The sequence below is a fragment of the Haliotis cracherodii genome, unplaced genomic scaffold, assembly GCF_022045235.1.
Source record: "Haliotis cracherodii isolate W230 unplaced genomic scaffold, xgHalCrac1.p SCAF_7, whole genome shotgun sequence".
Classification (NCBI taxonomy): domain Eukaryota; kingdom Metazoa; phylum Mollusca; class Gastropoda; order Lepetellida; family Haliotidae; genus Haliotis; species Haliotis cracherodii.
In genome coordinates, this window is record NW_027266330.1 from 22,385,565 (window position 1) to 22,403,967 (window position 18,403).

Consider the following 18,403-nt stretch of genomic DNA (forward strand, 5'->3'; position numbering starts at 1 on the left):
TGTTTGTTCGTCAGCATCATACCCGTGCTCGTGGTAAACGCGTAGAACCTATAACACGTCTCAGCCTTTCTCTCGTATTACCTGACATCCTGAGGAAGTGAGTGAGTGAGTGAGTATGGTTTTACGCCGTTTTTAGCAATATTCCAGCAATATCACGGCGGGGGACACACATTGTGCCCATGTCGGGAATCGAACCCGGGTCTTCGGTGTGACGAGGGAACGCTTTAACCACTAGGCTACCCGACTGCCCCTCCCTGACATTAACAATTGAAAACAAACTCATATCCCACGAATGACTATTTTTAAGCTTTTCGGAATGATACAGTAATAGAAATTAAGATAAAACAGACTCTTACATGACAAGAAAAAGAAACCAAGTACAATTGCTTATCATAAAGACGGAATCGAATAATGGACCTTTAGCAGAGCATTCGTATGATCGTGGGGAGAGTTTGTGGTTTGCATGTATCCAGCAGCTTTTACAGACATTGGAAATTAAATGCGGTCGTATGCATGATTGACGTAGGATCACCAAAAGCATAATTATGCCAACGAGAATATCATGCCGATTCATTGCTGTCCAAGCCATAGGTTAGAGAATGTCTACTATGGTATCATATTCGCGTCGTGGTATACGGAATACGGAAGTATACTGTCGAGCGAAAGAAACTATATCAAATAGTCATGCAATACCAATCGTAGAATACTCGAGCGCAATTGGTAAGTTCTAAACTTCACATAAAAGGAATTGCATAATAGTGAAATCTCTTCTTGTGGACATTCCATGATTTCAAAGAGGTTTGTTGTTTAACGCCACACTCAGCAATATTCCAGCTATATGACGGAGGTCTGTGATTAATATCATGAGCATCTATCCACGCAATATGGATCGATGACATGCATCAACCAAGTCAGCGAGCCTGGCCACCCGATCCCGTTAGTCGCCTTTTACGGCAAGCATGGGTTGCTGGAGACATCCACATAAACTTGAGTCAGTTGAGCAAATTATGTCATTGTGACAAATCATTAGAACAGCAGCGTTCTATGACCTTTGGAAAATGGAAACAACTTGAGGAACACGCAGTGATAAGGCACTTGCTGCTTGCTGGACTTGCTGATTGTTGTTTGGACTCGGGCTGAAAGTTGTGACCCGAGGTGTACATAGTTGCAAGAAACCTTTCTCGCATGACGCTCATGTTGCAATAATCACCAGGCTGCTGCAACAATACCGGCAGACATGACAGACAGTGGCGGGCTCACGACAGGCAGACCACGTGCCAGACATCCAACGAGGATGTATTCTTTATTTGAGGAACCGGTTCTTGACTGTGGGTCATCTCTATGAATTGCCTCAGGACATGCTGCCAGCCACTTCTCTGTATCCAGACGACGGCGCGATGGTAGTGTACGGGCCAATAGTACGTTCAGTCCAACACGCGGTTCGTGTTCCAAAATGACAAAAACCAAGACCACGTGCCTTTGGTCAGTTTGTGCAGGCCAATAACGTCAACGTTTTGCCTTGCTCTCGTGGGACCACCTTGATCACGACGTAACCCTCATGCATACAGACATGACTTTGTGCAGGCACTCGGGGAGGAATGGCGCCGAACACCGAATGACGAACTCTGCAATACGTCGTGTGCGAGAATGAAGCCGATGGGCCATACACGCGATATTGGGGTGTGTTTACGTCACAGTCAAGATTGAAGGTAAGTTTGTTTGTTTGTTGTTTATCGCCGCACTCGATCCCGTTAATTGCCTCTTACGACAAGCATAGTCGCCTTTTATGCCAAGCATGGGTTGCTGAAAACATATTCTATCCCGGATCTTCACATAGAGTAGAGCCAATACTGAGAATCTAGTTTTGGCTCTGAGCGTGAAAAGACACAATTTCTACCTTATACAAGACTCACTGTGACCATCCCATCCATGTAGATTGACTTTATTCTCAACCACACTGTATTTACAGTGGCTGACAATATGCCCTAATGGTGTTGTCCTCATGGGTCTATATTCGCCAGTACTGTCCTCATGGGTCTATATTCGCCAGTACATTTTAACAAAATGTCTTTAACTCTGCCTTTTTCATTATTACAAACGCTACATTTGCAAAACTCTCTTGTCTTTGTTTGTCAAGCATCATATAGATTTTGGCGTTGTTTCCACTATTCCTTCGTGTATTTAATTAGTGCATTCAAGACACGTAACTGCCTGCGTTCACGAAATATTCATGACGCTAATAAAACATATGCATAGCCATTTCTAGTGGTTGGATAAGTATGTTAGGTGTATATACGAGTGCAGGTGCAGATCCAGGAAAGTGCTGACATAACAAAGCTGCTATTAGGAGCTCAGAGTGGCAATAGGGTGAGAAAAAACATGTGTTATTTTTATCCATCTGTGAGTCATGTTCTGCACCTGGTTCACACCAGGTGAGATCAAGCGTTGACTTCCTGTGTTACTTTACTGCACTGACTGAAGGTAAAAGTAAGACTGTGTGCGCATGTACCGTGCGAGGGGAATCCCCTATGTTAGTTTATGCACCCGAGCATCAAGTTATACACCAACCCATGTCACCCGAGGGACCGGTGAAGAACGCATTTATCTTACTGCTCACGGATGTGTATTCCAGGCTTGTCCTTTGCATTCTGTTGTCCGAGCAGGTAAGAACACAGTTATCCACTTTACTTTTCACATTCATTGAAAAATAGCAGACGACGAAAAACAACCTTGGACTTATTCGTCGTACATCTAATGCAGTCGAATACGCCGTCGGTTCGAAATGGGAAATGCGGGTATGTCAGCCTCCCAATTCACTTTTAACAAGACGAAATGGTAGAAACTGAAACGTTTGTATATAAAACAAGATCATGGTTCGTTTCTCAAAATGTTACAACGGTTGATGCCTATTCATGACGCTATCCGTTATCCTGTGGCATTGCTACAAGCGCCCGACAACACTCCATACTTCTCGTCTTGGAGAAGTACAAAAGGTCATGGGGGTAGAGGTACTGTTAACAGAGGTGATGTCAACAACTATAGTTAGGTCGTTGCGTGGCAGATGTACAATGTAGTAATCTAGCTGGTGGAGGAGTAGACCCATCTGGTGTACGACTAACTAAGGGCTGTAATCTACACGGAACAGCTTTCGCAAAGGTGAGTGAGGTTTTACGCCGCTTTTAGCAATATTCCAGCAATATCACGACGGGGACACCACAAATGAGCTTCACACAGTGTACCCATGTCGGGAATCGAACCCGGGTCTTCGGCTTGACGAACGAACGCTTTAACCACTAGGCTACCCGACCGCCCCCTTTCGCAAAGGTATCTAAATGGTATGGTATATGGGTGCAATAACGTTGGAGGTCACACACAAGAAACAAATAATTCTAACTTAACCTGTATGGTGTCACTCTAATTGTAAATCTAGTGTATGAATCTAATGCTAAAAAAAATACATACTGATAACTAATTTACCTAACAGAGCCCCCACCTGACAGATGGCCAATTACACAATACCCTGCCTGCCGACGACGCCAACGGTATGCGATACCATGTGCTATGACGTTGCCAGTAATGTGATCAGACAATTGCGTGGCAGTGGTTCTGTTTCACGCCCACTTTAAATCCCCCAAAATAATACACAAGAGCAGAGACCATATACCGAGGGACAGGCCCCAGGGCTAATTAGTATCTGTATAACCGTAATGAATTGCATGTAACTCTCCTATGGAGGAATAAAGATGATAATAATGATTATCGCGTGACTGTGCGAGATCTGCGAGATTTGAAGGCTCACGTGCGAGTGTTTACGGACTTGATTTCATTCATCTATTTCATCCACGGTAAGTTATGTTACTTTTCTTGATTTTGTAAAGAACGACAATCATATATGAGTGATCTGTAAAACTTTATTTTGCTGATAATATCTTCTAAGGGAAACCAGAGACCACATAATAGATCTATTATATGGTCTCTGGGGAAACTGAATCACGCACTGTCCCGATGCTCTTCATTGTACTCATAGAAAATGGCGCCCCCCTCGAAATCTGGAAAATAGTCATTTCCGAGTGCATATTAGTCAAGAGAAATGTAATTAAAGTCCTTAGTTACTGGGATGTATTAAACGATCTGTGATTCCTCTCAGTAGCTGTGTAATTTGTTTCGCAGTATGTTTTGGAACTGTGTCCAAAACGGCATATGGGTATATGGTCTCTGACCAGAGGAATTTCAGCACACATAGGTTTATTCTCACACCAAAATGTCTCGCATAGATATATGAAGTCACGCCATACATGTGTAATACAGAAAATGGCCGCTCTTCACAGAAAGCACTTCGCGCCCATTTGACCATGAGCGCGACACATACCGGTGATTTCAATCACCGATGGCGGTGTATGCAGACAACCACAACACAGTGAGCCACAACGGTGACCTATAGGTAATGTCTGATGTATGGTATTGCCATAAACGAGTCACGAGCAATCACAGTCTGGGCGAACAACCACATGGGCTTGGAATATGACATAGACAAAGCTAACAATGTCCTCGACGGACCCAAACGAAGAGGGATAAGTAGTGAGACTGACGGACACCATAGTTACAGTACAGGCGGCGCCATAGAGTTGCACCTCAATCGTGGGTGACCTCAATGCAAACCTTCTGAGCAAGAATGTCATAACTAAAGTGCTACACCGATATTTTGCCGCCACGAGAGGCAGCTCCCCATAATGTGGAAACTGGGTGTACGGCAACACGGTCCCAAACCAAATCAGCAGGTACCCCCCCCCCCCCCCCTCCCCCCCAAAAAAACAACAAAACAAAAAAAAACCAAAAAAAACCCACCCCTCGGGAAGAGACGTGCTCTGAAGTTGTAAGATGGTCAAGCATCACCAATCGGATTTCGTTACAAATGACTAATTGGGGTCGCGACGACCAGCTGTGTATATGCCCGCGCATATTAACGCGTAGCAGCAGCTACTTGTGATGAAGCATAATTGTGATTATAACTACGTGATCGTGTTTGTATGGTAAAGTGTTATAACAAATTGTTGCTACCTCCTTTGCATTAAGGCACAGTCAAATGGGGAAAGACCAGACTGGTCCAGTCGGTTAAGATGCTGTGAGTAGATTTGTAGCAGTGCAAAAATTCCCCACGCTATTAAGAACACTATGATCCTGGGTTCGAATCTCATATTCCACTTGATTATACTTTAAAGTTTGTCACTTGTGATCGTCTAGTCCACGGTCCATTCTAAAAATCAATTTTCGCTCCAAGACGATTGTAAGTCCCATACTTTATGAGTCTTGCGAAAATCAAAGATCACTTTGACGAATGGGGCTGTGGATCAATTCGGCTGCCCTCATATATCAAGATGATATATAACAATTTATACTCACACCTCTGTCGGTATCTACCCTTGGCTCGCACTTCCCTTTGAGGGTCGACTTATAACCTGACTAACAAAGGTCAGAAGTCCGAACCTCACAGAGGAGATACTATACTTTTCTGAGCTGACATTCAGAGCAATATTATTTCCAGTATTGTAGAAACTACTTGACCATGGTCAATAGACAGTGTAGTTATATTCTCCTGAGCAAACGTCTTTCCCATACAACATGTAACCAGTGTAGAAGCTGCTTGATCCTGTTATGTGAACACTGTGAATTTGCCGCTGCTAGTTAAACAAGGCAATTAGTGAGTGAGTGAGTGAGTTGGGTTTAACGCCGCTTTTAACATTATTCCAGTTTTATCTCGGCGTGTCAGCTTAATGTGAGTGAAAAGACCGAAGTGATGCAGGTCTTAGAGGTTTACCACTTCGCTGAAACCCACGAGCACGGGTATGGTGCTGACTAACCGTGAAAGATAGTCGTGGCGAACCGGGATTCGAAGGCGTGTCCTAAGGACGCAACTCTGCACAGCGATTCGCAGCGCCATAGACGAGTTGGTCACATGTGCCCCAAACAAAGTAATTAACCTCTAACTGCCCATAGTCCAGGTATCAGGGATGGCCTGTTATCTTGAATGTCCATGGGTACTTATTCACCCATATCCCTGGTGTAGGTGAGTGTGAGTGTGAGTGAGTGAGTTGGGTTTAACGCCGCTTTTAACTGTATTCCAGTTATATCGAGACGTGTCAGCTTAATGTGGGAGGAAAGCCCGAAGTGATGCATGTCTCAGACGTTTAACACTTCGGTGAAACACACGAGCACGGGTATGGTGTTGACAAACCTAGAAACAGTCGGGGCGAACCGGGATTCGAACCCACAATCAAAGGTTTCTGGCGTGCCCAAGGGACGCAACTCTGCACAGCGAATTGCGGTGCCTTAGACGACTGGGCCACCCGTCGTTGGTAACTTGTTGGTATGTCATGCATTATTTATCACTTTATACCTCGTTCAATTTATACATGTATTGATGAATTTTTCAAAGTGCAAACATTGATAACGCTCAATTCATGCATTTATATTAAAGCATAGTGTATTGATATTTCAGAATCTGTTTCCTTACGTTTTTAGCCTCTAATACTCAACTATTGATAACCTCCACGTACGATAAAAGCTACAAGTTAATAGATAGCCTGGCCATGGAAGGTGAGACCCAGTCAACACCCGTATAATGAACACATGGCGCCCTTGGAAACGGAAAGCAAACAAAGAGTGTTTAGTTTCACCAGGGCCAATTTGCACAAAGCGATCTTTGCGCTACGACTATTGTAAGTCTATGTCAAAGCATGGGAGTTACGATCATCTTAGCGCTAAGATTGCTTTGTGCAAGTTTGCCCTGGTATAGTTTTGAACAAAGTACTAGGAATTCCGTACATGAACTGAGTTATAAATATATGATTTTGTGTACTGGGCCCACTTGCACAAAGCGATCTTAGCGCTAAGATGATCGTAACTCCCATGCTTTAACATAGGCTTACGATAGTCTCCGCGCTAAGATCGCTTTGTGCAAGTGGGCCCAAGTCATTACCCATAATGACCATTCCTTAAGGACAGTAAAACAGATTAAGTGTTGATAATTCACAAAACAAGAAATGTGTCTGGGATGTTCAATACTGGAAATGGCATAGGCTAATATAGTGCCAGTTATAGAATAATTAAGGTTGTCAATCATGTTTGGTGTTTTGCAGATATTAACAGGGGGAAAGTCAACAAAGTTTGACAAATATTTTATCACGTTACATGCCACATATTAAGAATTGGAAATTGTGAAATAAGGGAATATTACAACTAACTAACGACCTCGTTAGACTGCCAAGGGTCAACCCGATAACGCATGTCGGACAGGACCCGCATCTCTCATGGTGTTGGTCTGGTAGAGTTAGGCAAATAAAATTATATAAAACGTTAATATATTTATCATCCACCCTTATCAAATCACCTGTTCCACGTAAACATTCGGTTCATACTAGCAACTGGTAAACTAGTATTCTTACTAAACTTCACTCATAAACATCTTTATCATCAATGCCTCGGTCAAACTAGATCATATAATTCTGTTTAGATTGCGCCACAAAAGTTCGCAATAACAACTTTATCGTAAGTTTAATCAGTCAATGAGATTATCTGTTATAGATAGAATAGGTATGAATACGGACGAGAGACAGTCACAAATCAGTCTGTGGTTGTCTAAAAAACTGACTGTTTATTGACTCAGGTAAGAAACGTTACTATGTTGTGCAATGTCAAGTCTTAACTACATCCATTGTAAAGTTGTTGTATTACGCTGTGTTCCGTGGAATATGTTTCGCAACTAATGTAGTATGTATCTTGTGTAACGATTGTATAATTTTTATGTTCATCTAATTTTGGGGGCACGGGTGGCCCAGTCGGCTAAGACGCCGCGATTCGATGTGTAGAGTTGCATCCCTTTGGCACGCCAGAAACCTATGATTGTGGGTTCGATTCCCGGTTCGCCCAGATTATTTTTCTAGGTTTGTCAGCACCATACCCATGCTCGTGGGTTTCACCAAAGTTGTAAACGTCTGAGACCTGCATCACTTCGGGCTTTCCTCCCACATTAAGCTGACACGCCGCGATATAACTTGAATACTGTTAAAAGATGCGTTAAACCCAACTCACGCACTCACTCATCTAATGTTCTTCACATATATGTACTTCTACAACTGATTGTCAACTCGCTCTAATGATTGACTGTAATAATTGATTGTAAACATTTCTATTATGTGTGAGTTAGTCGTGTATAGTGGTACCTCTGCCAAGCGAGTTGATTCTCCTCACTCGTTTTTAACACAGATGTGATTTCCTTCGAAACAAAATCTATGCAACATGTTCTGTTGTGAAACCGTTTTCATGCAACCGAAGAATGATTCAAATATATACTGTTACCTGACCCCAGAGACCATATGATATTAATATTATATCTATTATATGGTCTCTGCTGAGCCTCAAGTTCCCTGTTCGCGTGAAACTGGGTCCATGTGTCGACCACGTGTGAACAGCTATTTTTAGCAACAATGATGGCCGACGAACTGTAATCAGCTGCGAGGCATTTGCTATTCTGGGCCACGTGGGTTACGATTGTGAGTCGCCACTTACAGATATAAGCAAGTGTAAGTATGATAATATGTATGACAATACTTAAAACTAAGCTGTCAAGATGGATACATTCGCTCTATGTAGCGATTGTGTGTCTGCACACTTGCATTCCGTCTCCGGCCCTGTTTCTCATATTCGTTTTCAGGTGAGGTGAGGTGAAATGGGGTTTAACGTCGCGTCAAAGATTATTGCACTTATATAGCGGCGTGCATGTGTTCGTGTGGCTGTTTGTACTAGTCCGGACTGATGCCGATATATAGTGCTAGTTCACTGAGATACCATGCTGCAGTTTAACATGAATACCCCACTCAGACACAGTATAGTGACTCCGAGTCGACCAGTCCTTGTTTTATCCCCTTAATGCCGAGCGCCAGACAGGGTAACAACAAGTACTATCTTTTAACGTCTTTTGGTATGACGCGGCTGGGGATCGAACCCCGGGCCTGCCGCACTCCGAGCGGGCGCTCTACCACTAGACCACGGAGGCGGTACTATTCGTTTTGAAAGACGCACGTCCAATCATAGGATCAACAAATGTGACTTTGTAGCTAAGTTCTGTGCATGATACTCGAGTAATTGATTTGGATTGATTATTTCGTTGCGGGATTACTTACTGTATTGTGTTGCTGCTAACTAACATTGGGATAGTCTAGCTCTGTTGATGTGTCCCTTTAGTAACTACAAACCACAGGTGTGACTCGGTATCATTAAAGCGGAATTTAGTTGGGGCCTGCTGGAAGTCCAAGCAAGTCCTTCAGAATCCGATGTTGAGTCTGACAGACTTGATTATGCATATAAATCTAATACACTCTGGAAAAAAAGATACGCATAGTTAAAAAATCAGGACATTTATAAAGCGGATGTAAAAGTATCTACATAGAATATGCGTGAACACAATCAAATGAAATTAGACACTGTGATCGACAAAAGCATTGTCGTCATTGTCAGCATTAATTCAGTTCAGTCATTGCACATGTGTAGCCACAAATGGACGTCATGGTCAGTACCTGGTCACACCACCTCTTGCGGCCGTCACTGCTCGACACCTCCTTGGCACAGATTGCACAAGTGTACGGATTTTTGCGTGGGGAATTCTTCGCCATTCCTCATGTAAGGCGTTGGCGAGTTGTGCCAGTGTGTGGGGACGCTGGTGACGTGGACAGACGCGTCGATCAAGTTCGTCCCACAAATGTTCAATTGGGTTGAGATCAGGCGATTTTGGCGGCCATGGAAGGATATTGATGTTCTCATTAGCAAGGAAATTAACTGTTGCACGTGCTGTATTGGGCCGAGCGTTGGAACAACTCCCTCTGGCGGTCCAAAGTTGGGAGGAGGTGAGGACGCAGAATTTGGTCTATGTATCGGTTTGCTGTAAGATTGCCCTGGACAACCACTAACTGTGATCTACCCGTGTAGGATATGGCTCCCCACACCATGACACTCCCTCCAACAAACGACCCACCTGTCGAACGCAGTTCGGCGCAAAATGTTCATGTCGTTGTCTTCCATCCCGTCGTTGAAGAAGAAAACGTGACTCATCCCTGAACCAAACGCGTCGCCAGTTCCTGAGAACCCATGCCTGTAATCTGTTGCGCCACCGAACACGTCGTTGACGGTGTAGACGTCGCAAGACAGGTCCAACTTTTGGTCGTCTCGCTCGAATTCACACTTCCCTCAGACGATTTCCTGCAGTGACCATTGCTGTAGCAAATCAATTCCGAAGGTGATGCAACGGGATGTACCGATCCTGAGCAAGGGTGGTCACTCTTGGTCTTCCTCTTCTGGGATCATCTTGAATCGAATTAGTGCGGGTATTTCGATCCCATAGTCCCAACGGCAGACTGGGACTCCCCTGCTTCCAAACGTCCAATGACGATATTTCGGTCAGCTGCACTTTTCGATCTCCGTTTACGTCAGAAAATTTGTCTTTTATAGTCAGTGTCTCTTACTCTTGTTTCCAACACTTTGCACGTGCATTGTGCTAAAACCTTTTTCTGAAAGCAATTTCCGTGCATCCTTTGCATTTTTGTTGATAAACGTTTACAAAAAAAAACATTTTTAGATGTGTTTGCGCGAAATGCACAACAAACATGACATGATTAACGGGAATCAAACATAAGAATTGTCTTTATGACGATTGCTGGAGAAAAATAATCTAATTTGAATTCTCAAAACACCTATGCGTTTCTTTTTTTGAAGAGTTTATTTCATCATTCACCTGTCGAAGAACAATAACAAGTATCCCGGATATGTATAATAAGTTGTTTCACATAATATTCATATCATAACTTAATAATTGATAAATGCACTAATGAGAAAGAGAGAGTGTATCAGTTCCATACATGGCACTACGTTTTATCTCTGGCTTGGTATGCAATGAATCCGAATAATATTTTCGATGTGCTTATTGTCATCATTTATCCATCGTGTATACCACCCCATTTTATGTCCACTCATAAACGTCTATAAAAGCTTCTGGTTATAGCTGGATGACAAGAAAGTGAGTGAGTGAGTATGGTTTTACGCCGCTTTTAGCAATATTCCAGCAATATCACGGCGGGGGACACCAGAAAAGGGCTTCACACATTGTACCCATGTCGGGAATCGAACCCGGGTCTTCGGCGTGACGAGCGAACGCTTTAACCACTAGGCTACACGACCGCCCCGACAAGGAAGAGCTCATTGTACTATTCTCAATATGTCATACGAATGTGCATATTAGTCATTCTCAGATAGTGATGATATGCGATATTCGCGAAAATGTGAACGTTTCCTGCCCCACTGGAACCCATCATAAACACACGCAAAGGCAAGTCAATTGAAATCGAAACCAAACACGAGAGAACTTAAAATACAAGTCAAAATAGGGAAATGCATCGGACATCATTTTTGTCACTGATGCTTCAGATTAGAAAGGGTTTAAATACTTTAAATAAACTTTTAAGAAAGCATTGTATCTTCTTTAGTTGATGATGGCATCCAGGAAGGACATTGACCAAGGGTACGCCTGGGTGGCCTTGGCATCGGCAGTCTCCATTCAGCTTCTGGCAGGGTTGGTTGCTTTTTCATCAGGAGTCATAAACATCGCAATTATGGAAGAGGTGGAGAACGACATCACAAAATCATCATGGATTGGTTCAACTCTAATTGGCTCTTATACAATACTCGGTGAGTGAAATAGCTTGTTTTCGTTAACTTTACCAGCGTTCGCTCGTCACGCCGAAGACCCGGGTTCGATTCCCGACATGGGTACAATGTGTGAAGCCCATTTCTGGTGTCCCCCGCCGTGATATTGCTGGAATATTGCTAAAAGCGGCGTAAAACCATACTCACTCACTCTTTTATTAACATAATGTTTGAATTATTCTCTGCTGTATAGTAGGTGAGTCTTAATACATTTTATGCAAATTGTGTGAGTGGCATGTGCTACTGGTAGGGTAGGGTATGCTGAACCTTTTTTGTATACATCGGATGGCATCACTGATTTTCAGTGATTCATTTATACAACGCTTACCACTATTTATTGTTTGGGCTCAATGGGATCTGTTTCGTCGGTTACCAAAACTGGTAACTCTCAGGTGTCTGAGTTTTACATTTAATTTGAAGCCCCTTTGAGCAGTATTTCAGTTTCAAGAAGCTGAAACTCGGTGATATAAATGTAATTATATTAAATGCGGCATTACACACATTTGACACAATCACTCACCCCAGATAAACAACTTATCTTAACATGTGCCACTATACACAAAGGCACATAGATAGATTTAAGTTATTGATACTTGTGATATCTTGCTTCCCTTCAGGACCAATAGCTGGCATGGTTCAACATCGATTTGGTTCTAAACTGACGGCATTGTCCGGCGGTACACTAACACTAGTAGGAATGACCCTGGCATCGTTCTGTCAAACAATAGTTGGACTAGTTATCACATATGGATTCATGGCAGGTACGAAACATTATCAAATAAGTTCTCAGTTCGAATAAGGTTTTATGTCACGAAGGTTTGTCAGAGGAGTATCAAGCCAGGTTTGTCAGGCTGCATTTTATGAATGGACTTTTATTGAGATGTTCTATCCACTACACCACGAAGATGGTCACAAAGTACATAAGGCTCATACGCCGTGATATTAGTGCAAAAAACTTCACGACTAAATTGCTCACTTTTCGTAGTCACAGTATCTCTCTTTCACACCTCCATGGTCTTGTGGTAGAGCGTCCACCCGGAGAAAGGAAGGCCCAGGGTTCGATACCCGGTCGCGTCATACCAAAAGACGTTAAAAATTGGTACTTGTTGTTAACCTGCCTGACGCTCGGCATTAAGGGACTAAAACAAGGACTGGTCGGCTCGGAGTCAGTACAATGGGTCTGAGAGGGGTATTCTTGTTAAACTATGACATGGTAACTCAATCAATCAATCAATCAATCAATCAATCAATCAATCAATCAATCACGTGCATGTTCGTCGCCTTATTACTGCATAACTCTTGGACGTGACGTTTAACCCAATTTCACCTCACCTAGCCTCTTTCACGCAGTAGCATCGAGTTACTGTCATGTTCTGTCTGTCTGTGTTTTCTATTCAATAGGGTTTGGGTTGTGCCTTGGTGCAAATGTTGTGGGCGTCATCCCTGGACAATATTTCGAGAAGAAGAGGCCAGCTGCCTACGGATTGTGTATGGTAGGAGGAGGAATGGGTCTGTTTGTAGCTGGTCCTCTTGCAAGGTTTCTGCTGGATGAATATAAACTGCATGGAACACTTCTCATCATCGGTGCTATTGCATTCAACACGTGTATTGCAGCATCCCTCCTACGTAAACCACCTCTCTCCATCAGAACTATTGTAATTGAGGACCATCGCGAAAACGAATCAGTCAAGATTACGCATGCAATGGAGGAAGGTGCAATCCGTCCAAGAAATCTACATCCACTTTGCACTGAAAACGGTACCAACATGATGTCATCTGAACACTTGGAAAATTCTTATGATGATCTAACGCAAACTCCTTTTCTCCAAAAAGCAGACTCTTCAAGCACACCAGTTAAAAAGCAAGCCACAAAACAGTGTTGTGGTAACACGACATCATGTAGTATGCTGAAGACGACTTGCAACAAATCTTTCCTTCTCTATAACACAACCATCATTTTCTGGTCGTTAGGTGACGCTGCGTGTATATTCCACCTACCAAATTATGCAGAGGTGATGGGGAGTTCTCCAACAGCAGCCTCCAATCTGTTAAGTGCGTTGGGTGCTGGGGGCGTGTTTGCGAGGTTCACTATAGGACTTTTGGCCTCCGACTCCAGCATAGAATTTCCCATGCTCCAAGTGGGTTTCGTTGGCATTACTGGACTGATAACAGCTCTGTTTCCGCTGATGTCGGATACATACCACTGGCAAATTGTTTTTAGTTTCTTTTACGGAGTTTACAGTCATGGCACGAATTCCCTTATGGGTCCCTTCGCAATAGAGCTGACGGGTTTGGCGACCGTTGCTGTTGGATTTGGAGTGGTCTATTTCTCATGTGGAATTGGATACCTGCTCGGTCCTATCATCGCAAGTAAGTTCTGTATTAGTATATAGGATGTTGACACGTGGTAAGACGAACATTGAAATGTTGGATGTATGTATATCATTGAACGTGCACGTGAACCATAGTGAATGCTTGGGGGCAAACTTTAAACTACGTATCGATGACCATCGTTAAAAAAGTTGTAATTTTGGTTTGCGAGTTAAACTGATGCTATTTGTGTATCCTTATTCTTAACGTGTGACAAACATAGCCGTATCTGATTCACATATCCTCGGTTAACCTTCAACTATCTATCCGACCGCCTCCGTGGCCTAGTGGTAGAGCGTCCGCCCGGGGAGCGGAAGGTCCGGGATTCGATCCCCGGCCGCGTCATACCAAAATACGGTAAAAAATGGTACTTGTTGTTACCCTGTCTGGCGCTCGGCATTAAGGGCCTAAAACAAGGACTGGTCGGCTCGGAGTCAGTATACTGTGTCTGAGTGGGGTATTCTTTGGTTATGATTATAAGTTCTTTTCCTTACATAAGGACATATTATTAAAGGGAGCTATGTCATCCATACCAGAGATGTCGCTTTATAATTTATGCACAAATACCAGGTAATCAGTACACGCATTATTTTCAGGTTTCATTTACGAAGGTTCTGGGGTCTATGATTACACGTTCATTTTTGCAGGTAAGTCGTGACATTTCCTTGTTCTGTACCTATATGTTAGTAAAGCGCGATATGCCATTAATTGTATAGCATGCAGATTTAAAACATTTCAAATATTGCATTCTGTAAAATAGTTGATGAATCATTTAATCAGCAACATTTTCTATCGGTGACCTTTAGCTGTATGACATCTTAATATACTCCTCGGACACACTGCTTGGACAGAACAAGAATAAAACGCTCAGGTCACCCGAAAGACAACTTAATGATTTACGATGGAGTCTACTTGTAATAATACACTTGTCTGTCAAAGGGGACTCAATAATTGGCCATCACCCAAGTCTCTAAGCCTGACTATCCGATACAACTAGGTCGTCTCTCACGGCTATCTTATAGAGAACTGATGACCGATACTGACCCAGTTCCCCACGGGTTGACAAGCTATTTGACCTTTGCCCAGCCCCCACTGATACAGGGTAGATATGAAGCCGGTACAACACATCCAGTTCAACACGGATAGTCAGTCACCGGTACAGGGTAGATATGAGTGAGTGAGTGAGTATGGTTTTACGCCGCTTTTAGCAATATTCCAGCAATATCACGGCGGGGGACACCAGAAATGGGCTTCACACATTGTACCCATGTCGGGAATCGAACCCGGGTCTTCGGCGTGACGAGCCAACGCTTTAATCACCAGGCTACCCGACCGCCCCTGGGTAGATATGAAGTAGATGCAACACATCCAGATCAACACTGATGTGTTATTTTGTACGGGGGAGGTCTTGGTATAGGTTTTCGGGCCTATTAACCAATCACGTTTCTTGTTTAAATAAATGTTGTGAAATTCATATGAGACTATTCCAGGTTGAATAGGAATATGATTAAGATGGTTTTGTCTGACGATTTATGTTAAAACAAATAATTCTTTGATATCTAACTCTTCTGAAACGCGAACACCGTCATGATGGCATCGCGCCGTTGACGCGAGAATAGAAAACTTCAAACAAAAGTGTATAGATGTTGTTGCAGCATTGTACTTGACATACAATTATTCAGTGAACTGCGTAATTTAACAGTGAACCCATTGTTACATCATGTGGATGTTTTTTTGGGTAGTTGGGGTTTTGGAACTACATGTTGGTTGGTTGGTTTGTTGTTTTGCGCCGCAGTCAGCAATATTCCAGCTATATGACGGCGGTCTGTAAATTATCGAGTCTGGACCAGACAATCCATTGACTGACATCATGAGCATCGATCCACGCAATTGGGATCGATGACATGCATCAACAAAGTCAGCGAGCCTGACCACCCGATCCCGTTAGTCCCCTTTTACGACAAGCATAGTCGCCTTTTACGGCAAGAATGGGTTGCTGACGACCTATTCTACCCCGGATGTTCATGGGTCGGAACTACATGTAAGTAAGAAAAGATGTCATAGAACATTAGATGGTAAGTTAGCCTGAGGGTTAAAGCGATGGTTCTTCAAGCTAATGACACATGTTCCACTTCCCATTTGGGTGCGTGTAACATCTAATCACTGTGAAGCTGTTCTGACAATTCTAGTGAAGTAAAATCTCTCAAACTCTGAAACTCGCTGTAGTACAAATAATTGGAAGGCGGCTCGTGTTTTGAACACCAGTATCATCTGTGCAAGCATAAGGACAGGTTGTATAAAATAAATATTTGTAAAACGTACGTTCACTTGTTTATTTTGTTTCAGGTGTTTGTTTCCTATTAAGTTCCATATCAACGGCAGCAATAACTGTATGTAGGAAGAGACGAGAAATCTGAGCAAACTTTCATTGTGTCTTCTTGAACAGTACGGATCCTTTGTGATTGAATATCAACGAAAGTGTGTTAAATGCTAATTCCTACAGTGTATATTCAACTCATAGAATCAAAGAATTGTAATCCTTTGATTGTTTGTTTTTTTTTTTTTTGTTGTTTTTGTTTTTTTTCTTTGGGATGGCGCCTTCAAAATATTATTTTATGTTGTGTTCTGTGGGACAAATGTTGCCAGTGTTAGTGCTACCAATTCATGGAGGTTAGGGTAATGTGTTCCAGGTTACCAGCAATCTTTTTGAGATTGATCTGTCATGCTCGTTGACATGATTGTGCATACCATCGCATCCGGACGGAGTTTGACAATATCAGTCACTGTTTGGTCTGGTCCAAACCAAAATATTGACAGGCCGCTATAATAAATCTGTAGTGATTTTGTGTATTCATGTAACGTCATGGTCGAGGTCAGATCCAGTACTCCAATAACCTTGCGACATGGTGCGCTTCACACGGCCTTAAAAGCTACAACGACGTACACGTACACGAATCTAAGCGTTTCTATGATTATGGGTTCGAATCCCGGTTCGCCCAATTATGTTTCTAGGTCTGTCAGCACCATACCCGTGCTCGTGGGTTTCACCGAAGTGGTAAACGTCTGAGACCTGCATCACTTCGGGCTTTCCTCCCACATTAAGCTGACACGCCGCGATATAACTGGAATACTGTTAAAAGCGGCGCTAAAAGCAACTCACTCACTCACGCAAACCACCTCCGTGGTGTAGTGGATAGAGCGTCTGCCTGGAGAGGGAAATGTCAGTGGTTGAACCCATTGCCACATCATTCTTAACGACGTTACCAGGCTGTTGTTGTTACCACGTGTTTACACTGGCATTGTAATCATGGCAAACGCACAAATATCATTACGATACGTTCCTAATTGTGATGGCAGGGAGAAGTCGGAATATAAATCTAGAGTTAAAACAGAAAGGGAGACAGTCTACTGGAAATGTATGAAAACGCGTCATGCAAAACTCAACACCTACTTGTCATGGTCAGCAACAATAAGAACACCTATAACCACGTTGCCGACCAAGCAACGATCCAAGTTGACGACTTTATTGCCCACCTGAAGACCCGCGATAGAGTCCAAAGCAGTTCCAACGTCTTCCAGGTAATTTCAGCTAATTCTGTTTTAACATAGCGTATTCCTTAATAACAAATTTTGTCAAAAATACACTTTTGGTAAAAAAAAAGTATACGTTAAAGAATAATATCAGTGTTTGATACTATATACATCATATAATTTTGTTTAACAATAACAACATTTGACCTGGTACCTCCTACAGGGACGAATGTATCCAGGAATGGGGCTAGATGTGGAACCTCCACAATGCTGACGGGAGGAGAAACGTGAATCACGTGTTGGGGTGGGACAGTAAGATTATGAAGCTATTGGGTACACCTCATCCACATATCTTTAAAATGATCACATTCTTCAAGATGGAACAAAACTGTTTCTTCCATTCAACAAGTTAGTATCATACTAACACATATTCTACCCCTGAAGATAGTCACTGTCCAACGGCACGCAATTGTATACCGACATTCAACCAGGTCAGACATAGGCATCACATCCGACAACCAGCCGCTGTGGCATGCAAGGAACGTCTGGTGTACATTACCACGGTGTTGGTATATGTTATCCAGTTGAAACGCTATTTTTGTCTCTTTGTATCTGGAGGTCACGCGAGAGGTAAGAGGGGACCGTTTGTGCCAACATTTTATATACAAATAATTACTTTTGACGAGGTCAGTATGGGAAAATAAGGACCCGAGGACCCGATTCCGAGGGTCCTTGTTTTTTTGCAGGTTGA

The 18,403-nt window shown here is 42.9% G+C and overlaps 1 protein-coding gene across 1 annotated transcript; it reads left to right on the plus strand.

Moving 5' to 3' along the window:
* The first annotated feature begins 1,683 nt into the window (after positions 1–1,683).
* On the plus strand, positions 1,684–16,538 carry LOC139448742 (monocarboxylate transporter 5-like). Its single transcript, XM_071230281.1, has 6 exons — positions 1,684–1,709; positions 11,532–11,733; positions 12,369–12,512; positions 13,153–14,121; positions 14,718–14,768; positions 16,468–16,538. The coding sequence occupies exons 2-6, from the start codon at positions 11,535–11,537 to the stop codon at positions 16,536–16,538; spliced, it is 1,434 nt and encodes a 477-aa protein (XP_071086382.1). The 5' UTR covers positions 1,684–1,709; positions 11,532–11,534.
* The last annotated feature ends 1,865 nt before the right edge of the window (positions 16,539–18,403 follow it).

Bases quoted from the DNA above. Each gene is read 5' to 3' on its own strand.
- LOC139448742 (XM_071230281.1), top strand. From the start codon at position 11,535: ATGATGGCATCCAGGAAGGACATTGACCAAGGGTACGCCTGGGTGGCC. The intron at 11,734-12,368 runs GTGAGTGAAATA...GCTTCCCTTCAG, and splicing joins TGGCTCTTATACAATACTCG to GACCAATAGCTGGCATGGTT. The intron at 12,513-13,152 runs GTACGAAACATT...TCTATTCAATAG, and splicing joins CACATATGGATTCATGGCAG to GGTTTGGGTTGTGCCTTGGT.